Source organism: Antennarius striatus, chromosome 5 (genome assembly GCF_040054535.1).
Source record: "Antennarius striatus isolate MH-2024 chromosome 5, ASM4005453v1, whole genome shotgun sequence".
NCBI lineage: Eukaryota > Metazoa > Chordata > Actinopteri > Lophiiformes > Antennariidae > Antennarius > Antennarius striatus.
Genome location: NC_090780.1, coordinates 783,017 through 810,963, shown reverse-complemented (window position 1 = coordinate 810,963; position 27,947 = coordinate 783,017). Strand labels below are relative to the sequence as shown.

The following is a 27,947-nucleotide window of genomic DNA, read 5'->3' as shown; positions in this document are numbered from 1 at the left end:
TTGGCCTCATCACACCTGGACCTTCAGCGTGTACTGGGACAGTCTGTGCTATGCGAGTGGGATGAAGATCAGCACCTCTAAATCCAAGGCCATGGTTCTCGACCAGAAGAGGGCAGTGTGCCCTCTTCTGGTCGGTGGAGAGTCTTTGCCCCAGGTGGAGGAGTTTAAGTATCTTGGGGTCTTGTTGACGAGTGAGGGAAGGATGGAACGTGAGATCGACAGACGGATCGGTGCAGCTTCTGCAGTGATGTCGTCTCTGTAGGTCTGTGGTGGTGAAGAAGGAGCTGAGTCACAAGACGAAGCTCTGGATTTACCGGTCAATCTACGTTCCTATCTCACCTGTGGTCAGGAGCTTTGGGTCCTACCAGGAGGAGACCTGGAGGAAGACCTAGGACACGCTGGAGGGACTATGTCTCTGAGCTGGCCTGGGAACGCCTCGGGCTCCCCTCAGAAGAGCTGGAGGAGGTGTCTGGGGAGAGGGAAGTATGGGCATCCCTCCTGAGACTGTTGCCCCCGCGACCTGGCCCCGGATAAGAGGTTGAAAATGGATGTATCAGCTGATCGGTTGGCCTGTCAGGGCGGTGGGGCTCACAGAATGAAGATATGCTCACAATCACACAGTGGTGTTCAATCACAGTCGAAAAAAACAATTTTTTGTTTGTACAACTGTGGAACTTTAAATTTTGAGTGTAGTGAAGTGGGTGAGATACTATTATCTGACAGTGAAATGAATGTGATTACATTCTGTTTCACAAGGCAGCACAAAACATAGATTGTGTGCGTTGGCCTGAATGCTGCTGATGTTTGGAGTTTTACTCCAAACTGGATTCTAACCTACACTGGTATGAAGAGACCGCAGCTCTTTGCATTTGCATTTGTGGGAGTTCTCACATCAGAATGCTTCATGCTCAGCGTTCATCCATTATCAGTCGCTGCAGAAGTGAAGTACATGTGTGCATAAATGTTTGCCAGCTGTGATTGGACGCAGGCCAGCTGCCTTAATAGCTTTGAGGAGAGCATGATGATTATATTTGGAAATATGAAAATAGCTGTGGTGTAAAACACTGACCTGACTTCGGTGGTGCAGCTCCACTTTGAACCAGAGATGTATTCTGGGTAATCGTGAGGCACAAACTCTGCTCTGTCATATCCACACAGCCTCGACTCTTCCGTCGCCTCTGGATGTGTTTTTAGATTTTCTTGTGCCCCACATTTTGGTAAATCCCATTAAAGCTGTTGACAGTGTCAAAGCACAATTTAACAGCTATGTAAATGACTTCTGTCTTGTCACAGCCTGCTAAGAATTATGGGATACATCACCTGAGGGCAGCGTGGCAGGATTTTCTCTTCTCGTTCTCCAGCCGTATCTCTCTCCCAATGCAAAGTCCGTAAAACCCCACCGGACACCTGAATGAGGAGCCGAGGCGTCTTCCTGCCACTAATCCTGTTTCTGACGGCGCCGAGCCACAGGAAGCGACGTCGCTAACGCCGAGTTCCAAATCTTCAAGTCAGGGTTGCCTGGGCAACGGAAATCTGAGTGCAGAACAGAGATTGTTGAGCAGCACTGCTGTGGGATTTAGTGTGGAACGCCCCCCGACGTGTCCACGGACTGTAGGGTCTAACCACAGACCTACAGCATGTTAGTAACCTACATCTCTACCTGTCTGTCTGTCTGTCTGTCTGTCTGTCTGTCTGTCTGTCTGTCTGTCTGTCTGTCTGTCTGTCTGTCTGTCTGTCTGTCTGTCTGTCTGTCTGTCTGTCTGTCTAAATGTCTAAATGTCTAAATGTCTAAATGTCTAAATGTCTAGTTGTATTTGGTTAGACCAGGGGGGTCAATCTCATTTCCACTGAGGACCACATCAGCATCACGTCTGTCCTCAAAGGACCAGATGTAACTAATAAATGTAACTAAATGTAACTACTCCTTAATGTAACTAATAAATGTAACTAAATGTAACTCAGTGTAATGTAACTAAATGTAACTACTCCTTAATGTAACTAATAAATGTAACTAAATGTAACTCAGTGTAATGTAACTAAATGTAACTACTCCTTAATGTAACTAATAAATGTAACTAAATGTAACTCAGTGTAATGTAACTAAATGTAACTACTCCTTAATGTTAAATAACTGAATTTCTGACTGATTCTAGTTCCAAACATTACAGTTAGACAGAAAAAACATGTTTGTTTGTTTCTCTGTTCTAACATAAATCCTTTTCATTTGTCAGGTTATTAAACCCACAGAACTCCATCAATCAAGGATCAAACTATCAATCAATAAAGAAAAATAACATCAGACACAAGTTAGGACGTTAACGTTGGTCACAACGTTTAGTCAGAGTTCAAATGGGCTGAACTACTGCATTGTGGGAAATGTAGTTTTTGGTGAAAACCCACTTTTCACCTATTTATTTTTAGACACTCTGATCTTTTATGCTCTCGTGGGCCACATAAAATGATGTAGAGGGCCACATTTGGCCCCCGGGCCTTGAGTTTGACACATAGAGGGTCATTGGGTTTCAGGTGCCCCCTCTTGACTGGTATTCAGTCCAGTGAGGTGTTGCAGTGGTTTCTCCTGATGGGTTCATCGTTCCTCTGGTTTGTCTCCTAACCACGTCGTGTTTCTCCACCGACTCCTTCTCATCCAGCCAACAGACAGCGTGAAGAACGTCTCTCCGTCCGTTACCGTCTGACACTGACGTGACGATCACAACACAACACGTGACTGTTCTACAATTCAAATTAGACATGATGAACACATCCTCTGTTGTCGGTGGAACATCGAGGCGTCTCCTTTAGACAATGACCCCAGTCATTAGCATGTTGCTCCATACGGAGGTGCTAAGCTAAAGGGACTGAGATAAGGCGATGTGTATCACTACAAGCCCCCCTCCGGAGGGTTTCACGGGGCAGATACACGTGTTCTACACGCAGTGATAATTACACTCTATGTCGATGAGCCTGTTTTATGCACAAATGCTAACAGCAACAAAAGGACAGATGATTCCTCGTCTGGGAGGACAATGGGACACGCTGCTCTGTTCTGGTGAATAATGCCTCCACGTCTTGCAGACGTCCCCAGGTATCCATCAAAAGCACACTCTGTGTCTAATTGATTTGGTAATTCAAAACACCATTGTACTAAAAACTTTCCTCAACATGGTTTCATTTCTCCCTCCTGACTCGTTTCCTCTCATAACAAAAGGATTAGTCACTTTTTAATTGTCACATCTCACTTTTTCACCCTCATCATGGATGTGAGCGTTAGGGTATCGCCTGTCGTACACGTCACAAATCCTCTACTGTCATTAGTTTGTTCAAAGTGTTAAATATAGTAGCACTGCTTATAGAAATAAACCACATAATATAAAGTATTCCTCATCTTCATAATAATTTAAAATTCCATTTAAAAGAGAAACAAAATCAATATAAACATGTTTATTGTCGTTTTTTACATTCACGGAGGCCATTTGGGAGAGTAATTTCATTTTTAATGCTAGGCCACTCTCAAGACATTTTCCATATTATTTTTCTCGTCATCACAGATCAAACACTAAATTGATTCCTGAATGATTTAGAATGGATGATCGCCTGTCGCTGACATTTGCTTTAGAACAGGAAGTCACTTCCATGTCTGAGCCTCTGGACGCCCTGAGGTCACCCAGGACAATTAAAGAAAGGATTTCCTCACTTCTGTGTGTATTAGTTTATTTGATTACCCTTTTATTTGTTTACTGGGATGGACGGTGATTAGATTTACTGCCTCAATCCAGCCTAATAATTTGAATCCCTCTGTAATTCCATTCATCATGTTCTGATTTGCACCAGTGGAAGTAAGTTTTGAAGGGTTATTTCATAGATCAAGCAGAGTCGTGGTGTGTGTCTATTTATTACTTGTTAGTTTATTTGGACCAAACCAATCAGAGGGGCTCATCCAGTTTCTGTGTGACGTACTCACTGACAAGAGAAATGGGACGCCCACCAGCCGTGGTTCCTCCTACCATGGTGACAGATGTTGGAGATGAACAGACAGTCAGGAAGTCTCAGTCTTGACACAAACGTGTTAAAGTGATAAACACAACGTCTCCTGTAACCAATGTTGTTTCCCACAATAATTGTGTGATCTCCAGTGACATGGACTTTCCATGCTCTCTTGTGGACCCGGTTAGAACCTGGTGCGAACCATGGAGACTCCCCCAGCTCCCTCCTCTGACGGAACACACTACTACCATCTGACAGCCGTTCATCTAGTCTATGTACGACTAGATTTATAGAATACTCGTCGGCCCATTGCTTCAATTTGATTGCATTCAAACAGAACATCAATAGTCAATGATGTAACATCAGCGTGGCGCAGCAGACACTGAACACATTTAGATTCTATAGAAATAGGTCATCACTGCTGGAACTGTCTCTGTGAGCCGTTCCTTATCCAGTCAGCTTCACAGAAACGGCAGAAACATCATGAGATCCGAGGCGAGACCATTACGTAACCAAATGATCACTGATTCACGCTGATCAAAATGAAGTCATGCTCAGCCAACGAGAGGAAGTTGTCAGGAAGTATTGATTTCTATTTACAAATGCAGACTTCATCAATCCGTTCAGCTGCTGTCCTCACGCGTCTGTCGTTCCAGTCCTTCCAACATCTTCTGCTCCACTGTTCAGTGTCATTAGGGCGCCGTTCAGACACGTGTCCTGAACGTCTCACCGCTCCACTACAGATCACATGACCGCACCAAACTAATCAGAACCTAGCAAAGAACCAACTGTCAGTAAATATTTAGTGGCTTACAGTCAATAAAACGTCTCATCTGGAGACAAAAATAAAAAATATGGTCAACATTAGCTTGAATTCAATTTAAAATACTTGTTCATGGCATCTTGAAAGTGTGCATCTTTATAATATAATGAAATAGAATGTTCTGGGTGTGTTTGTCTCCAGAACTTCTGAACTATTGAACATCTCAGCAGAAGCTTTATTCCTATCTGGAGTCCTGAGAGAAGATATCAAATTAGAGCAGCCAGGGACCAACAATCATCTAAAAACCTGATTGTCTTTGGCAATCCATTCAAAACTATTTACAGCATACGGCGCTGCGCTGCAACCTCACAGCGACAGGAGTAATAAAATAATTCTGTAATCCAGGTATTATTCCTTTCTTTGGGCTCCGTTTAACAGAATTAGTCATTCGACTCTCAACATGGGATTGAAATCATAGATCTTCTCATAATTAGTCTGAACCACATCACGGTGTTGTTGATTCATTAGGGGTTGATTATAAATGTTGTATAATTGTTGGATAGAAATTATTTTTCTAACTGTGATGTGAAACCTAATCCCGACCTGACGGCATCCCATTCCAGTCAGGAGCGTCTGCAGTAAAAACCGTGGTTTACTGCTGCGGATGGTGTGAGCTGAATTAATTAATGATTAATGATTAAAAGATTAATGATGTGATTAACCTCCCAGATCGCACCTGATTATCGGGCTCTGCAGTGACACTGGGAGAAGGGCGTGCCCCCCAGCGTCACATGAAACCAGTCATTCAGTTCAAGTCTCACTTCTGTTGCCTTCACTGAACACCAACACACTCTCTTTAGACCTGTTTGAAGGGACAGGTGTGTATAACAACAACCAACTCTCCTCTGGAGGTCCAGAGATAATGTCACAATTAATACACTAGACTAGGGTGAGAGTGTAAGAGGCCTCCAAGTGGCCCTTTTGATCGTTTTGGAGACTGGAAATGCCATCATAAATCTGTCCAAAGGGTCTTGTCTTTGCATCTCATTGTTCTGGGAAACTGTCAAGCTGAGAAATATGTGTGTTGTTTTCTACAGCTAGTCCTCAAGATACAAACATTTGACTTTCAAACATCCGTAAATACAAACAACACCGCCATGTCGGACTACTGTAGTTCCCCTTTCTGCCACAACCCTCACAGGGCAGCATAACATTAACATAGACTCAGATTTCATGTGTCATGTTAACATGACTCAGCCAATCTCAGACTCAGTGAACAGTTTGCTCTGATGTCACTTCCTGTGGTCTTTTGGTCTTTCCTGTTGGCGTCATCTGCAGCGTTTCCTCTTTCTTTCCTCCACATCTGATGATGTAGGAACCAATGTTGTCCTCCTGTAGGAACTAAATGATGTAGGAACCAATGTTGTCCTCCTGTAGGAACTAAATGATGTAGGAACCAATGTTGTCCTCCTGTAGGAACTAAATGATGTAGGAACCAATGTTGTCCTCCTGTAGGAACTAAATGATGTAGGAACCAATGTTGTCCTCCTGTAGGAACTAAATGATGTAGGACCCAATGTTGTCCTCCTGTAGGAACTAAATGATGTAGGAACCAATGTTGTCCTCCAGTAGGAACTAAATGATGTAGGAACCAATGTTGTCCTCCTGTAGGAACTAAATGATGTAGGAACCAATGTTGTCCTCCTGTAGGAACTAAATGATGTAGGAACCAATGTTGTCCTCCTGTAGGAACTAAATGATGTAGGAACCAATGTTGTCCTCCTGTAGGAACTAAATGATGTAGGAACCAATGTTGTCCTCCTGTAGGAACTAAATGATGTAGGAACCAATGTTGTCCTCCTGTAGGAACTAAATGATGTAGGAACCAATGTTGTCCTCCTGTAGGAACTAAATGATGTAGGAACCAATGTTGTCCTCCTGTAGGAACTAAATGATGTAGGAACCAATGTTGTCCTCCTGTAGGAACTAAATGATGTAGGAACCAATGTTGTCCTCCTGTAGGAACTAAATGATGTAGGACCCAATGTTGTCCTCCTGTAGGAACTAAATGATGTAGGAACCAATGTTGTCCTCCTGTAGGAACTAAATGATGTAGGAACCAATGTTGTCCTCCTGTAGGAACTAAATGATGTAGGAACCAATGTTGTCCTCCTGTAGGAACTAAATGATGTAGGAACCAATGTTGTCCTCCTGTAGGAACTAAATGATGTAGGAACCAATGTTGTCCTCCAGTAGGAACTAAATGACGTAGGAACCAATGTTGTCCTCCTGTAGGAACTAAATGATGTAGGAACCAATGTTGTCCTCCTGTAGGAACTAAATGATGTAGGAACCAATGTTGTCCTCCTGTAGGAACTAAATGATGTAGGAACCAATGTGGTCCTCCTGTAGGAACTAAATGATGTAGGAACCAATGTTGTCCTCCAGTAGGAACTAAATGATGTAGGAACCAATGTTGTCCTCCTGTAGGAACTAAATGATGTAGGAACCAATGTTGTCCTCCTGTAGGAACTAAATGATGTAGGAACCAATGTTGTCCTCCTGTAGGAACTAAATGATGTAGGAACCAATGTTGTCCTCCTGTAGGACCTAAATGATGGAGGAACCAATGTTGTCCTCCTGTAGGAACTAAATGATGTAGGAACCAATGTTGTCCTCCAGTAGGAACTAAATGATGTAGGAACCAATGTTGTCCTCCTGTAGGACCTAAATGATGGAGGAACCAATTATCAGAACTAATAATGCTTGTTGGTTGATGCCTACCTGTATTTGAGGATTTCAGGGAGATCCTGTGTCACTCATGATGGTAGCAGCTGTAATAGTTTTTTTATGAAATCTGTATGCTAAAGGAACATAATGTACCAAACACGCTAGTGAGATGTTAGCTTCTCTTTCATTTCTCTTGTGTACAAAGAAAGGATGTTGCTCAGCCGTGTACTTAGACATGTGCGCTCTTCAGACACCTTCCACCAGTGGTATTGTCATGTTTAGAAGGGCAGCGCGATAGAAAAGGACACCGCTGTCTCAGCAAAACACTTTACTGCAATTTGCCAGACATTTCAGCGTGGACATTCACACGTTGCCATTTCAAGGAGATGACGGAAAACCCAGAGGAGCTTCTCGATCCTTTGGCTGATTTCAGAGGGCCTTGAGTCTATTTGTGTTATGGTGATATACGAAGCAGTAGGAGCCAATGAGCTTACAGAATGGCCCAAAAGCAGCTTTCCTAATGCTGTGATCTTGTGTTCATGACTGTGTGGCCACACTACTCACAGTGTTGTAAGTAAGCCTCTATTAACGACCTCATTATTGTCATTAGAGCCGGTCTTTCAGAATCAGCTGCCATTTTCCTCTTGAGCTCATTCGTCTAAGTTTGTCTTGCTGGTGCGTTCTGTTTGGTGCTCAGCCGTAATGGTTCTGCTGCTTGTTGTCATCATGTCAGGTCAAGTAAAGCCAATTAAAGTCTTGCTGTTTTGTTGCTTGCAAAAGGAAAAAAAAACAAAAAACGAGGCCGTGTTTTTTCCACCTGTTGTCTCCACAAACGTCTGTGTCCAGGTCAGGTCAGGCTCAGTGTGTGGACGCTCCGTGGAGTTGGGTGTTTTGTGAGAAGAACAAGTCAGTGGAAACTGATTGTGCTTCTATCAACTGTTTTCGTGCGTCTGTTGATGAGTTCTGGTTTTTTTTTTAGATATTGCTGTCAGACCTTCTGATATCATTTAGGCTGTCATGTTTAGAGTAGTGTTGTGATTTTATTTGTGTTTCTTTTGACTGTATTCCATCAATCAAACACACCAACATTTCTGTTTTAGATACCAGTACTAGAGCCTGCCTTCGGTATTGAATGACTGGTCTTTAATCGACTCGTAACACCACGATGACTTGAGTTGTCCCCAGTGGAAAAAAGAAAACATAAATGCACGGTGACATGGCTGCTCTGGACGCAGTAATGCATTAATGATGGGTCTGAATGACCTGCTCTCCAGGTCCACTCACATCCACACCAGCTCTGCAGCCAAGGAAAAACAATTAGAGCAAATCCACTCATCCCCACTGGGTTTAATGCAAGTGGAGAGAGATAGGTTTTCTAATAGATTTTTGTCGGTGTAAAATGAGACGCTGACCTCTAGGTCCAAGACACTCAGAGACATCAGAAGACTGGAACAGCACATTCCCAGTGGGGCTAAAGGATATTCATCCAGGACATCATTCTGGTGCTGAGTGTGAGTCATATCGGGGCCGCTGACAGCCCCCCTCCTGATAGTTATCACTGAGAGCCTCTCAGGGTGTTCACAGTGGAGATTGCATCTAAGCAATCACATTTTGTTAGAAATGCACAGCGACTCACCCCGGCTGCTGGACCTCTGTCTGCCGGCTCGGCGTCATTAATCATGTGGTTTAATGGATTGATGACAAGTCTGTCTGTCTGTCTGTCTGTCTGTCTGTCTGTCTGTCTGTCTGTCTGTCTGTCTGTCTGAATGTCTGTCTGTTGGTTTCTGTCTGTCTGTCTGTCTGTCTGTCTGTCTGTCTGTTGGTTTCTGTCTGTCTGTCTGTCTGTCTGTCTGTCTGTCTGTCTGTCTGTCTGTCTGTCTGTCTGTCTCTCTGTCTGTCTCTCTGTCTGTCTCTCTGTATGTCTCTACACTCTCTCCTGGACTGTCAGCTCATCAAACTAAATTACATGAATTCCACCTTAAATAACTTCAGTTCTGTTGGCTGAGACGTGAACTTGATCCACTCCCCTGACCCTTGACCCTGAGAGCTGCAGCCGGACCCTAGGAACTGGACAAGGATCTCTGACGTCCTGATGGTGGACGTTGGTGGACGTCTTCAGGGCAGGATCTGAGTGAGACCGACTCACGTTGGTATTTAGAGTAGTAATGACATTTAAAGTACCTCAAATGGAGGTTATGGATTGACAATTAATAAATAATGACTTACGAACAATTCAGTTCATGAACAACCTCTCTTGCACCACATTTTACTGCATATTGAATGAATATTTAAATATGAATTTCAGAAATACTAAAGAAAATGTGAGATATATTTGGAGTTATTAATTTGAACAGTGTTTGAGTAATCCTCGTGTCCTTTCTCTAAACGAGTGTTATTTTCCCTTCCTACTTGGGATTCCTGTGAAGTGCTCTGTGAGGTGTCACTGAACAAATGTACTTCCTGCCATCGTTAGTGGAGCTCCTGATGTTGGTTTTAATACGAAGCTCAGAGTCTCTGAGACCTCTGGTCCTCGTGGGCAGACGGTGGTCTCATCTAATGGGACAGAGGTACGTCCCCAACGCAGGACAGCAACACGTCCTACCTCTGCAGCACACAGTCTGACTTCTGACTGCTGCTACTACTAGTACTACTACAAGTACTACTACCACTACTACTGCTACTACTAGTAGTAGTACTGCAACTCCTCCTCCTACTACTGCTAGGAGGATGTCTTGGCGGGAGCGGGAATCAAACCACCGAATGGCTGGGCGAGGTCTGGTCTTCAAGATGTCTGCTAGTACCACTACTACTACTACTACTACTACTACTACTACTACTACTACTACTACTACTACTACTACTATTACTACTACTACTACTACTACTACTACTACTACTATTACTATTACTACTACTACTACTACTACTACTACTACTACTACTACTAGTAGTAGTAGTAGTAGTACTACTACTACTACTACTACTGCTCCTACAAGTACTAGTACTACTACTACCGCTACTACTACTACTACGGCTACTACTGCTACTACTACTGCTACTACCGCTACTACTACTACTACTGCTACTACTAGTACTACTACTGCTCCTACTACCACTACTACTACTACTGCTACTACTGCTACTACTACTACTACTACTGCTACTACTGCTACTACTAGTGCTACTACCATTATTACTCAGAATCAGAAAAGGTTTTATTGTCAAGTACAGTAAAAATTACTGTCGAGGAACTTGACGCGGTGTCGGTGCATTGAAAGGCGGAACAGAATAGTAGTGAATGAGGAACAGGAATACAAAAACTATTTATAATTCACATTACAGTGAGTTCAGATACTGTATAATTACTACTGCTGCTACTAAAACTACTAGTACTACTACTACCGCTACTACTGCTACTACTACTACTTCTGCTACTACTAGTACTACTACTACTACTACTGCTACTACTAGTACTACTACTGCTCCTCCTACCACTACTACTACTACTGCTACTACTGCTACTACTACTACTTCTGCTACTACTAGTACTACTACTACTACTACTACTACTACTACTAGTAGTAGTAGTAGTACTACTACTACTACTACTACTGCTACTACTAGTGCTACTACCATTATTACTACTGCTGCTACTACTACTACTTCTGCTACTACTAGTACTACTACTACTACTGCTACTACTAGTACTACTACTGCTCCTCCTACCACTACTACTACTACTACTACTAGTGCTACTACCATTATTACTACTGCTGCTACTACAACTACTAGTACTACTACTACCACTACTACTACTACATAATAATAATAATAATAATAATAATAATAATGATGATGATGATGATGATGATTAATAATAATGATAATAATAGATGTAGTTCATGGTGTTTTATCAGCTGATCAGCTGCTTCAGTAACTTTGAGCCCCCCGCCCCCGCCCCCCACCCCGGGGAGACTTTCTGCTCTGCACCCTTTGACTGACTAATTGAGCCCCTTGTTTAATCCCACTTCATCCCAGCACCATTCAGGCATTTAGAATTAAGCTGAGACAACACAGATATCTGTGTTACTTAAGTTCTCCTGCTGTCTGTGTCCCCTGCTGACTCAGCGGTGTGGGGGGGCCTTATCGACGCCTCACAGGGACCAGCACGGATGCCAGCGGTCCCGCTAACAAAGGGATGTATTGACGAGGCCACTCACAGGTGTCCTCTGTTGCTATGGAGAACAACAGGACTGCTAAAGAGCAGGTATGATAACGGTAGATAATGGACATTGATCCCGTTCCTCTTGATATTTGTCTCTAGACATACGAGAAGGTTTGATGTGAGCTCCAGAGGAGCTGGGTCGAGTCAAGGTGGCTGTTCATACAAGACACACGACCAGGAGAGGGTTCTGTAAACACACACTAGTGTGAGCTGAACTCCACAGCCCCTACGGTTTAGTACGGTTCCACATATAGACGTCATCTATTCCATGTGGAACAGGCTTGTGTTGGGTCATTCCAGTATGTGAACAAACAGTGGGGTTCTGAGGTGCTTCTGCTCTTGGTGTTAATGTTCACATCCCACTGAGAGATTTCTGTGACTTGTCTTCTACGATAAAAGTTTGATTTGAGGATTTCATTTTGGATTCCATGACTTTCACGCGGGAACCTGAGCAGGAGCTCTAGCTGCTCAGACTCGGTGATTAGACGCGGGTGATGTGGACGCAGCTGTATTCCTCACATTAAAGTATGTTCCCTTTTTATAGGTTGATTTTACAGGTTATTACCCTTGTCAAAAATTAGTTAAGCCCCAATCACACACCTGAGTATTGAACCAGCTGCTGGTGCAACATCGTGTGTGAGTCACGCTGCATGTAGTTAGTGTTACTTTACTCCAGAGTCTCCTTGGCATTACACTGGTTTTTGTACATCCACTGCACCAATCAACTGTGAGATACAGTTCTGTTAAATGTCATGACATCCTCTGAGCTGCTTTCTTCAAACGTTACCAACTGGTGCATTTTATAATGTTGATGAACTTTCCAGAAGAAGAGGCCCCCCTTCCACCCCCAACACAGAACACTTCAATATCAAACACATTTGTGGAGCGACAGCCGAGATACATAAAGAATGAAGCTGTGGTTATAAGTGCTTTCATTATTGAGATAATCTGCTCTCCGTTTAAGCTCCTGAGCTTTATTTTGCATTACTTTTCTTTTTAGGGCTCCGTGCCATTAAAAAAAATAATCATCATGTCTCATTTTCCCTTTACAATAAGCTAAAAGTCCAGGAGCTTCCTTTCATCAGTGGTCCTCTTAATAATTACCCAGAAAGCTGTGATGTCGCTCTGCATCTCAGTCAGGGTTTCAGGGCCGGGCTAATCTGTGTTTCTGCAGCGAGCTAATCACCGAGCCATCCTGAGCCCCACTTTTTTATTTCATTCTTTGTGTGCCAAACCCATTTAGACTATTTGCATTTTGTTTTAGTCCAGCCCTAATTTGTTTGCGAAAAAGCTTACAGAGGCTCACCCTTGTTGAGATCACAGCAGAGTGAGCACAGCCACGAGAGCCAGAAACCCGAGCCAGACCCGCCGGTGATGCTGACCTCCGTGTCAGAGGGCTCTGATTGGTTTGTTCTCGGTTTAAAAACAAGCAGAACTGTGAAGCTGTTTGGGGTTATGACAGGAGCATCCAGGTGGCTGCTGGAACACGTCTGCTGACGCCTGGTGTCGCTGTCCTGACATGAACACAGTACATCAATCAGAGACAGACCGGCCTCAGCGGCCCAGTCTGTAGACCAGGATCCTGATTGGTTTGGTTCAGAGCGGAGCGGCGCTTTACTGCAGCGGCGACATTAAAGCAGTAAATAAATGTCTGTCTGGTCTGGAGCATGATTTTTGTGAAAAAAAGTATTTTTACACCGTAACTCCTGGTTTAATTGGCATCCAGTACGGTTCAGAAGGGATGGACGTGTAAATAAACGTGTAAATAAACGTGTAAATAAACCCTCCTCCGACACATAAATTGTGTGTGGTGTCTTCACTAAACTTAACAAACGCGTCGCCTTGATTTAAAATGAACTGTTGACAGCTTGATTCACATCCAGTAAGTGTTCTGCTGGTGAGGATCAGGTATTTTAAATGTCTTGTTGTTTACTGGTTCAATTACACTCTTCAAATGGGCTCATAAAAGCCTGGATCCATTAAAACCAGCTACAATTTATGGCATTAGATAAATCTGTCACAGCGTTTCTGCATACGTCGTTTCAAAGCCGTTATGAAATCTTTTTCTCCGGTTTCAGAAACAGGCTGAATGCAGCTCAAACCCCCCCTGATAGATGGAGTTGAGGACAGTGACAGAGATAAAGCGAAGCAGCTGTGAGGCGTTGATAGAGTCTACACCTCCACCGAGATAAAGGCATCTGATTGGCTCCATCAATGTGGTTTAAGCATCGTCACCCCCCACCCCCGCCCCCACCGGTAATGGGATTGAAATGCCCCTGTCCTGAAGGCGTGTTGGCGTGTCCGCCTCGCTGCCGTCATGTGGAGGAATGTTCCACGGGACGCCAGCCAGGCCTCGCCGTGGACCGGGTGACGGCGGGGGCACTTCTGCTCGGTCCGGTCCCTGGACTCCGTCCGTGTTCCAGGTCTGCTCATCAAACCTGAGGCGCTGGCAGAAGCTCCAGGACCTCTGTCGCAGATGCCCCCAGCACGGGGCAAATTTACTTCTGTCGCTTTCAAACACAAACATTTTGCCGACTGCTGACAAAGATCAGAAATATATATACACTAAATATATATACACTAAATATATATACACTAAATATATATACACTAAATATATATACACTAAATATATATATACACTAAATATATATACACTAAATATATATATACACTAAATACATATACACTAAATATATATACACTAAATATATAACACTAAATATATATATATATACACTAAATATATATACACTAAATATATATACACTAAATATGTAACACTAAATATGTAACACCAAATATATATACACTAAATATATAACATTAAAAATATAACACTAAATATATAACACTAGAACACGTGTCTTATTGAGAGTCTTCATCCCCACACTGTCATTTCTTGTTTAATTGCGAGTTTTTAAGGGGAATTATGTAATTTAAAGTGTTTTCCTTCATCTTTTATACCTTCTTTTTTGTTTATCTGTTTATATATGTGTGTATATATATATATATATATATATATATACACATACAGAATGTATACAGTATGTATACACACGGACAGACTTGAACTAGTGTCCCTTTCACCAAGGCAAACTTTTTATTCGCTTTCAGGACCTCAAACGATGGGACAAATACCCCCCAGTCTTCTTTCCCGGGGCAGCTGCTGTGTTTCATGTGGGTTTTATTTTGCCTGTGATTTGACTGCAGACTGAAACGTCGTCCCCAGACGTCTGTCAGTGAGGAAACAACAGAATTTGTCATGTGTGGATCTGACAGCTCTTGCTTGAAGCAGACTTGGAGCGATGCGCCTCTCACTAGGAAACCAACTAGTGACAAGAGAACGGTGGATGGGGGGGGTGTCTTCTCATGTCGTGCCCAGTTCCCTCATGTTGTCTGCTGCTCCTTTAGTCGGTGAAGCCCCCCCGCCCTGACCCGATGACCAGAACCTCATTAAAACACGGTCCAGAAGCAGGCTCTCACCAACACCAGCCGTCCTCCTCTTCTCGTTTCATCACCATAAACAAGTGAACATCGGTGACCCGACGCGCTCACAGTGTTGCTCCTGAGCTCCTCTTCTCTAATTGGAAGCTCTTGTCTTGGTGACTCTAAAGACAGGGTCCCTTTCAGATGAACTGTGCTAATGAAGGCGCCCCATTGGACAGACGCTGGAGGGGAGTGGAGTCCTAACAGGAACATGACCCTACTCTACTGGAATGGAACGCGTCCCGGGTTCTTCAACAAACAGCTGACGACAGAGATAAAGGTCACCGATGGAACCAGCAACTCATCCCAAACCTGGTCGGATCAGGTCCTCCATCCTGGTGCTCGGGGGGCACAGACGTCTGATTCACGACATCACCTGAGGTGGAATCTATAGTAAGATGTGATCATTTCCTTTGATTGATCACTAAATAGTAAAATAGAAGCAGAGATGAACAGACGTTCATCGTTGTGTGGTTCAGTTAACACAACATTTTAGTGACCCACTGGACGATAACAGCTCAAAACTGGTTTTAACGTAGAATTTATACACATTTCAAATATATTCCAGTGAAACACCAGATAAATGACTGCTTCCTGGAGCCGTTGATGACAGACCACAGGTTTGGACTGGCAGTCTAGGAGTCCGGTCAAGTTTAGTCCAATGGTGAACAATCTCTGGTGCTCATCAAAGACAATGTCACGCTAGCCTGGAACGCCCAGTTTCACGAGGGTCTGCTGCCTCGTGTTCACCAGGGAACACCATCCTGTTTGGAGACACGCAGTGGGAATGTGGAGCGAACTGCCCCCTCTGGTCAGATTGGAGGGCTCTCTAACGCCGTTGGACCTGGTGGTTCTGTTTCTACGGAAATCTATGTTGTTTTGTTTGAGTACTGCTAATAATATATCAGTGTGTGTGTGTGTGTGTGTGTGTGTGTGTGTGTGTGTGTGTGTGTGTGTGTGTGTGTGTGTGTGTGTGTGTGTGTGTGTGTATCCCTGATAATAGCCACATCACACGTGGTTTCCTGCTCCTCTCCTCTTGACCTTTGCTTGGCGTTGAGGTAATACCAGTATTGGATTCCTCTTCCTCCGATCATCACGTTGTTGTTTTGCGGGTCAGGATATGTTCATTCTGTAGTGACATCTGTCTACTCGCTGGAATGTGCTGTATAGCGGTAGGTAAAAGTCATTCTGGCGCAGCGATCCCACAGCGAGCTGAAGCTCAGAAATGTATTTTGATGAATCTACTTTAAAAGGAAAAGGCCGTCTGTTATTAATAAAGTCGTTGTTTCGGTTCAGCTCACTGTAAAACGGTGATCTGAGGGGTTTTTCTAGACTGCCTTCGACTCGCTGCCAGAGCTAATTATCATCTGATTTAAGGATCACTGGGTCAATATTTGTGAAGCAGTGGAGTCTATCTCCAAACGAACAGCCTCTGGGGAGAAAGTGTTTTGTGCTCCACTCCTCCACCAGACTGCACCTAAAGGTGATGGATTAAAGGTGTGGAATATATCACAGATTAGCTAAAAAAGAATGCTTTACTGTGATTCAAAACAGTCGTTTGATCGTCACTCACCAGGGGCAAAAGAACAGCTGCTGGAACCAAGACTTCTATCCAGAATCGCCGGTCTCAGCTGTTTCTGATCTGAAATAATGTTGTTCCACTTATGTTTGGAGGAGCATTTGTAGTCTCATCATAAAATAAAGGTAGGACATTACATCAAATCCTGTCTGCGCTGCGAATGCAGCAAGACAAAGAGATAAAGAAGTGGAACATGAGATTAGTCGTGTAGAGTAAATGAGAAAAAAGAAGGATTCAAATTGAAATTAGAACGTTTGTTCCTCACGACTTAGCCGAGTGGAATGAAGGGAGAACGTCGCCCTGGAAGCAAACAATAGGAGCCTCTGTCTGCTCCCTCACCTTCACTCCAGCATGTCTTATTAAAAACTCCGTGACACAACCAGGAATTAGAAAATGGTCTTTAAGCATGAAAAGACCCCTAAATTGGGCAATAAAGACATCCAGACTCGTATTCCTAGAGTCCAGCGTGTCACCTCTTGGCCACGAGCACCTGAGAAGTCTTCACCTCCGTTCTGGAGTTCTTTCCATGTGGGAGCAGAACTGTGTTTAGGTGGCTGGAATCAATCGCTTAGTGGCGTGTTTGAACCTTTCAAATCCCTTCTGCACACTAATCCCCAATGTGAATATCTACTATCAACTGATATCCTCTCAGAAGGCTCCAGTGATACATTTTGTCGTCCTACTAAAACAGGAGACGCTTCATCTTAATAAAGTCACTCACTGGATGCACAAAGAAAACACAAAACCTTTTGTCTACTCAAGCATTCTGCCAAATTCAGCGTTTTGCTTCGCGCTCATGAGCAGCTTTATGATTTATGCCTGAAACAATCGTCCCTACGTCTCCATCAAGCAGGCGCTGCAGATGGGGGCTGCAGTTGTGTGGAGATGGGGAGGATAACGGGGGGGTGGAGACCAGCGAAGCTGCAAACGCAGCAGCGTCCTGATGTCGACTCTAACTGGAGATGAGCCCATCTGTGATCGCCACGGAAACGTCTTTCAGACACGGGGTCAACGGACAGAACTGATCATTAATCACAATGAAGAAAAAAAGTCAGGTTACAGAGTTCATGTTACCTCCAGAGAGTAGTGCATGATGGGATGCGCTTCAAGAAGAATGTGTGCATCCCAAAGTAATAACAGAACATATGGTAGAAGGACTGAGTTTTGCCAATAGTACTAAATAAAAACTAAACAAACTGTTAATTTTAATTTTTTTATTAATAATATCATAAATGTTTTAGTAAAAAAAGACTAAAATTAAATATTAGTTAAAGCCTGGTAGTCATTAAAAAAGTTTTAGAAGTAAAGAAAGATGTAATACAGTTTTATTTCCACGTTTGATTTTCATTCAATAGTTTTCTTTACCTTTAATTCATATTTTTTCCTGTGGACACTGAACCAACCCGACTGAACCTTCACACACGTTCAGTAATATATGTAGTAATATCTGTAGTAATATCTGTATTAATATCTGTAGTAATACCTGTAGTAATATATGTAGTAATACCTGTAGTAATATCTGTAATACTATCTGTCGTAATATCTGTAGTAATATCTGTAGTAATATCTGTAGTACTAGCTGTAGTATTATCTGTAGTAATACCTGTAGTAATATCTGTAGTAATACCTGTAGTAATATCTGTAGTAACATCTGTAGTAATATCTGTAGTAATACCTGTAGTAATATCTGTAGTAATACCTGTAGTAACATCTGTAGTAACATCTGTAATAATACATGTAGTAACATCTGTAGTAACATCTGTAGTAACATCTGTAGTAACATCTGTAGTAACATCTGTAGTAATATCTGTAGTAATATCTGTAGTAACATCTGTAGTAACATCTTTAGTAACATCTGTAGTAACATCTGTAGTAACATCTGTAGTAACATCTGTAGTAACATCTGTAGTAATATATGTAGTAACATCTGTAGTAACATCTGTAGTAACATCTGTAGTAATATCTGTAGTAATATCTGTAGTAACATCTGTAGTAACATCTTTAGTAACATCTGTAGTAACATCTGTAGTAACATCTGTAGTAACATCTGTAGTAATATATGTAGTAACATCTGTAGTAACATCTGTAGTAACATCTGTAGTAATATCTGTAGTAATATCTGTAGTAACATCTGTAGTAATATCTGTAGTAATATCTGTAGTAACATCTGTCCCTTTTTCTTCATTAACATTTGATTGTTTTTTTATGCAAGAAAACACTCAATATCACTTGGTTTTTCTCCAACTTTTCAATCTTTTTCGGAGGCATGGTGATAATCAATCAATCAATCAAACAAGCAATCAATCAATCAGCCTTTATTAGTCTATCTCTTAATCCCACCAACAGACGTTCCAAAGCGTTTTAACAGACAGACAAACCCAACAGGACTCTTCTTGTTCTCTGGGGGGTCGAACTAACTCCTCTCTCACTGCAGCTTAGAACCAGCAGATGTGTTGCTGATTGGTTGATTTTAATCACACAGGTGAATCACACAGGTGAATCACACAGGTGAATCACACAGGTGAATCACACAGGTGAATCACACAGGTAAGTCTCATAATGAGAAACACACGTGAGATCAAAACTTAATGTCGATTTCCAGGTTCGAAATTTAATTGGAGAAATGTAAAAAGTTGTGAATATTTTTGTTGAATGAAGTGCATTTAATCTAGTGTCTCAGGGACACACGCTGTCTGACGACCGTGTGTTTGTCAAAAAACGTGCATCAAAGACACGAGGACACACACGAGAACCCTGAGGTTAATAAACGCTGCATCACCTCCCGTCTGCTCCAGGTTCAAATCCTGCTTTAGCTGAAGCACAAGTGTTCCCAGTCAGGACAGCGTTCAGGTTAGCACCTCTCACACCTGGACCTGGAGGACAGGGAGAAGTCTGGACAGGAAGTAGTGAAGTGTCTCATGTCCTTCAGTCCAACCAATAGTGTTTCATTGACAACAAGAGTGGAACCAGAACCAGAATGATGGTTTCTGCCCCTGCTGGTGCTGCCCCTGCTGGTACTGCCCCTTCTGGTGCTGCCCCTGCTGGTACTGCCCCTTCTGGTACTGCCCCTTCTGGTACTGCCCCTGCTGGTGCTGCCCCTTCTGGTACTGCCCCTTCTGGTACTGCCCCTGCTGGTACTGCCCCTTCTGGTACTGCCCCTGCTGGTACTGCCCCTGCTGGTACTGCCCCTGCTGGTACATACGTCCCTCAGTCACCAGTCGTGACTCGTCTGCTCAGCATCTTCATCATCAGTTAGTTACTAATGGAGTCATCCATTACAAGCTGCTTCACACATGGACTCATCAGTGCTGACATCGTCACACTCGTGTTTCACGCGTGCTCTCACAAGAACCAGGATGGAGGGTAACGTCAGTCACCCGGGGGTCACCCGGGGGTCACCGTCATTCAGACAGCAGTAAATGGAGCAGACTAGGTTCAAACTCCAGTCGTCCAATCAGAAGTCTCGGTACTAGTGATTTCAGTGCCGGTGTCGGTGGCGACCCCTGCAGGCCCCTGGTGGTCCTACAGCAGCGGCTCAGCCTGCCAGCGGTCTAATGAAGACATTGTCAGGGAAGGTGTGAACCAGGACTCACTTAGTGCACATTGATCAAACACATTAAGGACAATACCCCACAGTGACGATCTGCCCCCGCTGCTGCATCTCATTACCTGTCTGCCCTTGATGAAGCTCTGATATGGACTTCTGCTGCATAATTACTCTCTAATTGCTCCTGTAATGTAACCCTCTCTTGTATTTCTGCCCTTAAACCTTTGTGATTGCATTCTTTAATCCACTTTTAGGTTGAATTTCCTGCCCGGGGGGGCATGAGTCACAGGTTTTGTTGTTGGTCCCCTGCTTGTGACATTTTGAACTAATAAGGAGAAATGTTAAATACTACTCTCTACTCACACTGGCACTCGTGGTACTTTTGAAATATCATTTATGGTCTGCCTCTCAAAACCCATTATTATTATCATTACTTTATTGCAGCCGATCAGACTCAGGGACCATTTCTTTTAAAGTGCTTTGCTCAAGGGCACCTCATGGGGGCACCTGATGGAGGCCGTGGCGTCAGACGGGGGTCCACTGAGAACGTTTCTAATCTCTACTCTCAAACTTAACCTTCATTCACAACCAGTGGAGTCCGTAGCTTTCTGTTAAGTAACATAAATGAAGGAGAGGAAACAGTCGGCTGCTAAATATAGTAACTATAATGACCTGTGTGTGTGTGTGTGTGTGTGTGTGTGTGTGTGTGTGTGTGTGTGTGTGTGTGTGTGTGTGTGTGTGGACGGCCTTGTCCATGATGGCTTTAGATAACACGCTTGCGTAACTGCCTGAATTTATACCCCGGGCGCTCCTGACCCCCACCCCATTACCTCCGGGGCGACTGCAGCTGCTCCTGCCCCTGGTGGTGGCACAGTTACGGTGAAGCGCGGCGCTAATCCTCACGTCATCTGGCGGCTCCAGCAGCAGCCAATCACAGCCTGTTCCTGTGGTTTAATGAGAATGGGTGACAGCAGCAGCGTGACGGATGAAGGTCTGATGATGACGATGTCCTACTTTACCCTGTGAGGGCATTTAAACCGACTAGCATCATGATGCTAACAGAACGTTTGACATCAGCTGCGTATTTTTGGTTGTCACCACAGTTTTCATTCGTATTTAACAGATCGATGACATCATCGCCACCCGCCGTCGAGGCACGCCTCTAACAGAAATGTCCTCACAGTCTCTACTTTTTGTCATTTTCCTGTAAAAATATTCATATTTTTCCTGTAAAGTCAGCAGAAACATCACACGGCAATCTGATCCTCACAAACACGGTCCGTGTTAGCATCATCAGCGTCCTGATGGAGCTGGCCCCCACCTTCTACCTGTGTCACCCTCAAAACACTGATGGACTGTTTAGAGCACTTTGGTGTCTTAAGGAAGTCTGACTCACGGATGATGCCGTCAGCCAATAGAATGTGTGTACGGTATCACGTGACCACCTACTAACATGCTAAAATGCGTGAATGCACGAGGGCACACTGTATGACCTCAGCACCATCTGAGCTCACACGTGTCACGTCTGTGTGTGTCGTCTGTGTGTCGTCTGTGTGTGTCGTCTGTGTGTGTCGTCTGTGTGTCGTCTGTGTGTCGTCTGTGTGTGTCGTCTGTGTGTGTCGTCTGTGTGTGTCGTCTGTGTGTCGTCTGTGTGTGTTGTGTGTGTGTCGTCTGTGTGTCGTCTGTGTGTGTCGTCTGTGTGTCGTCTGTGTGTGTCGTCTGTGTGTCGTGTGTGTCGTCTGTGTGTGTCGTCTGTGTGTCGTCTGTGTGTCGTCTGTGTGTCATCTGTGTGTGTCGTCTGTGTGTGTCGTCTGTGTGTCGTCTGTGTGTGTCTTCTGTGTGTGTCGTCTGTGTGTGTCGTCTGTGTGTGTCGTCTGTGTGTCGTCTGTGTGTGTCGTCTGTGTGTGTCGTCTGTGTGTGTCGTCTGTGTGTGTCGTCTGTGTGTGTCGTCTGTGTGTCGTCTGTGTGTGTCGTCTGTGTGTGTCGTCTGTGTGTGTCGTCTGTGTGTCGTCTGTGTGTGTCGTCTGTGTGTCGTCTGTGTGTCGTCTGTGTGTGTCGTCTGTGTGTGTCGTCTGTGTGTGTCGTCTGTGTGTGTCGTCTGTGTCACGTCTGTGTGTGTTGTCTGTGTGTGTCGTCTGTGTGTGTCGTCTGTGTGTGTCGTCTGTGTGTCGTCTGTGTGTGTCGTCTGTGTGTCGTCTGTGTGTGTCGTCTGTGTGTGTCGTCTGTGTGTCGTCTGTGTGTGTCGTCTGTGTGTCGTCTGTGTGTTTCGTCTGTGTGTCGTCTGTGTGTGTCGTCTGTGTGTCGTCTGTGTGTTTCGTCTGTGTGTCGTCTGTGTGTGTCGTCTGTGTGTGTCGTCTGTGTGTCGTCTGTGTGTGTCGTCTGTGTGTCGTCTGTGTGTTTCGTCTGTGTGTCGTCTGTGTGTGTCGTCTGTGTGTCGTCTGTGTGTCGTCTGTGTGTTTCGTCTGTGTGTCGTCTGTGTGTCGTCTGTGTGTGTCGTCTGTGTGTGTCGTCTGTGTTGCTGCAGCATAGAGACTGTTGTACTTCACTGCAACAGAAAGACTGAATCTCGACTCCTCATGCTGACGGATCTCAGACCAGAAGACATCCAGAAGACATCCAGAAGACATCCAGAAGACATCCAGAAGACATCCAGAAGACATCCAGAAGACATCCAGAAGACATCGTCCACCAGAGATTCTGTCAGAGAAATGGAAAACATACATGTGATGTGGTGACAGCAGTGAAGCTAACCTCATCCATACATCTCCATGTTGTTCTACTCTTTACAAACAATGTCCCCCAACACCACTGAATGACGAATACGAGGCAAAAGAACGCGGTAGTGAAGTCTTTAAACGAGGGATTGAATGAACCTCGTGACGCCGTCCTGTCCGTCTGATGGACGGCTCTTGATCCCCATCGTGGACACACGCCGTCATGTATGAAGGAGCGTGTCTTTAGCACCGTCATTACCTCCTCATGACACTCCGTGTGAAGTGTGTACCGTCTGTCGGTTTATCATTAAACTCACGTGGTTTTACACGCAGGAAATTGAAGTGTTCCTGTGCATTCCGTATTTCCTCCCCCCTCCGAAGCAGCCTGACAAACAGGCTCGGAGACGTTGCTGCAGTGATGGGGGGTCTGCCTCTGCCTGCCATCCTAAAGCAGGATTCAGGATGAATATCTCACAGTTGGCCTGCAGTGTTTTTGTGAGCTGAATTTCCTCCAGTGGGTGCTGATGCAGCTGCAGACTATAAATAGGCCCACCCCAGACCGGGGGAGGGAGGAAGGCTTCGGTTAACCCCTGAGACCCAGTCCCAGTCTGACCCCAATCATTGGCAGTGTTGTTATGGGCTGGCTGGCCCTTCATCACAATACATATTGGCATCGTCACATGTCAGGAGAGCTGCAGGACCTTCATTTGGAGCATCCACCACATCCTGGCTCCCCAAACAGCGCCGAGGCGGGAGGGGCAGTCTCCATTAGTCTCATACCTCCAGGTGGCCAATAGGGAGGGAGGCTTCGTGTCTCTGGGACTCACGTGTTGCGTGGCCTGGATTCAGCAGAGCCATCGTATGCTTTGTTTTTCCACCGTCACAGGGCGCTCGTCTCCCCCCTGCCCTTCCTCTTGTACTGCCGTTTGGCTCTCTCTCTCCCCCCCGTCGCTGTCCTGCCCCACCCTCAGTCAGTCAGTCATGCCAATAACAGGTTGCTGGTGGGAATAGGGAGACGTCTACTAATGTTCTGGTTCTCTCACATTTATTACACGGGGGTTCACAGGTCGGTCTTAATTAAGAGGGGAAACCCTTAAGTAGGGGTAGATAAAGAGAGGGTCCCACAAAGATGACCCGTCGGAGGCAGAAGTATCCTGTCAGGTCAGATGACCATGAAAGTGAGGCCCGTATTACTGCCTGAAAGAGGACGCGACGAGAAAGACTAACCAGCCTACCCCAGAGCTTCAGGACCAGAAGACATTTGTTTGGCTGGAACTCGCTTGGAATCACCCGGCAACTACCCTTATCAATCAAGTGATTGTATGTATTAAAGTATGAACAGCTATTGATTACTGCTCATACTTTGATGTTTAGTTTTTGTTTTTTCTTGCTATGTGAATGTTTCACAAGTTCTAATCACCTGCACCCCTCACGAGCCACCAGCAGGGGGCTCAGGATCTGGACTCTACTGGCCAATCAGAACTGAATACGTTTCCGACAACCTTCAGTCCAGTTGATTCTTTTTTGAATTCAGATCAAATGTCCATTTATAAATACACTCAGGTGTCACAGAGTTCTCATGTGTTTCTGCGTCACAGCTCCTAAAATACCTGAAGTCAAGAAGTTAAAGCTTGAACAGATCCTTCTTCAAAACCACAAACCTGAGCCTTGTCCCGTTTGTTCAGGTTCTTTATTCCAGACGCTCACAGGACCGTTAGCATTTCAGTTGGCTGTAAGGGAAACTGCTGTTGCTCCAGGGAGCCTCAGGACCTGTGAGAACATCCAGAAGCTTTAAAGTGAACGACGAGTAGCTCCACCACCTGCGGTGTGGACACGTCAGAACGTCCTGCTGCTCCACACGTATGAAGAAAGGCACTTCGTTGCAGCCGGTTTCCATGGATGTGGAGACAGACTCCCGTGTGACAGGACGTCTTCTGGCTCCCTGTGGTCATAGTTCTAAAAGATCCAGTCTGAGGCCCCGCCCACACGATGCCGGAACTTTTTGAAAACGCAACTTTTTTGTTGCGTTTATGCCTTCCGTCCACACGACGACGCAGATATCCGGAACGAAAACGCTACTTTTTAAAAAATGCTGACCGCTGTGATGTCATATTTATGGGCCCGTGTGTTGTGACAACAAAACACGGAGGATTCCTATTGGATAAAATTTGACTCAACACTGCCACCACATGGTTTAGCTGCTTATAGCCGTCTTCGAAAACGCACTGCTGCGTTTACGTGGGGACGGAGGTTTTTTTGAAAACGCTGTCGTGTGGACGCGAATCGTTTGATGCATTTTCAAAAAGTTGTGTTTTCAAAAAAATCCGTGGTTGTGTGGGCGGGGCCTGAGTGTGTGTCTCCAAACACTGCATTGCTTGTAGGCACTGACCTTTTCCTGTTGCTTGTACTGGTTCTATAGCTGAACAAGCACACTGGAAATAACAACACTTACTGGTCCATGTCAAAAGCCCCAACTCAAATGCTAAATTTAAAAGATTCTTGAAGTCTTGCAAACAAGTAAACTGACCTTTCATACATTAAAAAGTGTGAAAATAAGCAAAACGCCCCCCTTTTATAGGATGAAGGTGATTTCTGTCCAGGCTGGCTGTTGGTTGTGTAGCGTTTAGCTAACAGCCTGAGGACATGTGCTGTCTCAAAGGCGGGGTTACCCACCGTCAGTTGGAACAATCACATTAATAGAGTGTAGCCCCCCCCTTTATGAGCGGATGTGTATATTATGCATTATGAGCAATAATGGTGAAATGTTTTGACACTGTTTACCTCACTGGAGGGATTGGGCCGGATCGCTACGATAGCATCATCGCTGTCAAACGGGAGAAGGATCCCTGGCCCGCCAACAGTTTCCATCTTCAAAGCAGCATTAGTGCCTCCATTAAAATCCTGTCACCCCCCCCCCCCTTTACGGCTTCAGAGGGAAGCAGAAATCATCGTCATTCAAATGCTAAGTGACTCAAACACTCCTGTGAATATTACAAAGGCAGCCCCCCCTCCATCATCGGCTCTGCAGAGAGATGGGACCAGTGTTTTGAACGCCGTCCCCCCACCTCTGCAGTGTCTCGTCACAAACCATTAGCTGTGCAGAGAGCAGACGGCCTGACACACACACACACACACACACACACACACACACACACACACACACACACACACACACACACACGGCTCTCCGTCGGTCTTCATTAGGACTTCACCGTCTGCTGGCAGCTGCTGAGAGCGTCTCACCGATGCTATCATGCTATCACGTTAGCAGCTTCTCATTCCGTCGCTCTTGAACATCATGGCGATCGGGGATACCGTGGCTGCAAGACGATCAATGAGGTGATCGCGGGCACCAGTGCATTATGGGACAGAAGTCTATGCGTGGGAGGAGCTGAACTCCGTCCCAGAAGCCAATCATCTCACGGCTGTTTCTGTCCACAGGTCACGGATGGAGGAACCATCAAGCAGAAGATCTTCACCTACGACGCCATGTTCAACACCAACTACTCTCACATGGAGGACTACCGGCGGCGTGAAGACCTGGTGTACCAGTCCACAGTCCGGTGAGCCTTTACGCGTGTTAACAGCCTGTTGTTACCATGGTGATGACGTGGAGTTTGATGAACTTACCCACTAACACTGACCCCCACATCCATCCATCCATCCATCCTTTGTACGCACCTCGTCCGCTGTCATGGGGCGCTGGATCCCAGCTGACTGGGGGTGTGAGGCAGGGTACACTCCGGGTTCAACGCCACATGTAGACAGACAACCACACACACACTTATGGGCAATTTGAAACCAACCAATTAACCTGGGGTAACTGTTTCTGGAGCAGAGAACCCCCCCAGACACGGGGAGAACATGCTAACTCCACACAGAGCGGGACTCCAACCCAGAACCCTTGCTGTGCAGCGAGTAGCAATTCATTTTTGCACCATCTGCTGCCCCCCCTGCCCCCAGTCAGACTAGAGCCACCAGGTGAAGGTTCAGGGTGTTATTATTGTCAGTGGGACACTCTAATCCCCAACCCGCAGGGGGTCAGAGGTCAGGGGTAAGGACTCAGCCAACATCTGTCCAGACCGCTCTGGTCCCAGAGGGTGTGTCTCCTGGTAACAGCGCCCCCCTCAGGCCTGACGTGACGGAGGTCAGACGTACCAAGGCTCCTCACCTGTGGTGTGTTCCTCTGGGGGGGTTCATCCCGTAGGCTCCCCTCCTGCTGCCTCACTCTTCTCTGTGTTTAACACCCCCCCCCCAATGACTTCATGTGTTTCCAGCTCCTCTTCATGCGTTTCTTTTCTGCGTTCAGCTCTTGTGCTTCACTTCCTGGTTGTCCCCCCCCCGTCCCTGTTGTTGTTCTGGTGTCGTGTGGCTGCTCGGCTGAAGATGATGCATCAGGACAATCCTGCTCCCCCCTGGGAGATGAGGCTTCAGAACAATTGGAATGGGTGCAAACACGTACATGTGAGCAGACACGGGAACACGGGATTCCTCACAGGGCACAGGCAGACCCTCAGCCCGTGTGTCATCCGTGTGCGTCCACAGTGACCTGTGAGCATACTGGTGTGGGGGCTCCAGCCAGTGGGGGCTCCTCTGACTGGTCACGCTCCTATCTTCATGGTGGAACACAGAAGCTCAGCTTCACAGCTCACATGTATGAACCAGAACCTCTGTAAGTCGTCTCTACTCTGAACTGAGAATAATTTGCTTTAAAAAAGTAGAATGGTGTATCCAGTTCTCCTGAGAGGGGCTGTAGCACAGGAGCAACGACAGATCTTCACTCAGCAGCTATTTGATACCAGACTGAGTTCCTCTATGGGGGATTTGTCTTTGACAGCTGTTAGCATAGCAGCTAACAGGTCACATGTCAAGCTCAAGGCCCGGGGGCCAAATGTGGCCCTCCACAACTTCTTATG

At 45.2% G+C, this 27,947-nt stretch overlaps 1 protein-coding gene across 1 annotated transcript in view; it reads left to right on the top strand.

Moving 5' to 3' along the window:
* Positions 1 to 27,947, top strand: part of igsf21a (immunoglobin superfamily, member 21a) — a 139,492-nt gene that overhangs the window by 46,586 nt on the left and 64,959 nt on the right. The window contains exon 3 of the mRNA XM_068315464.1: positions 26,473 to 26,594. Within this exon, the coding sequence (XP_068171565.1) occupies positions 26,473 to 26,594 (122 nt within the window). The remainder of the gene's footprint in view (positions 1 to 26,472; positions 26,595 to 27,947) is intronic.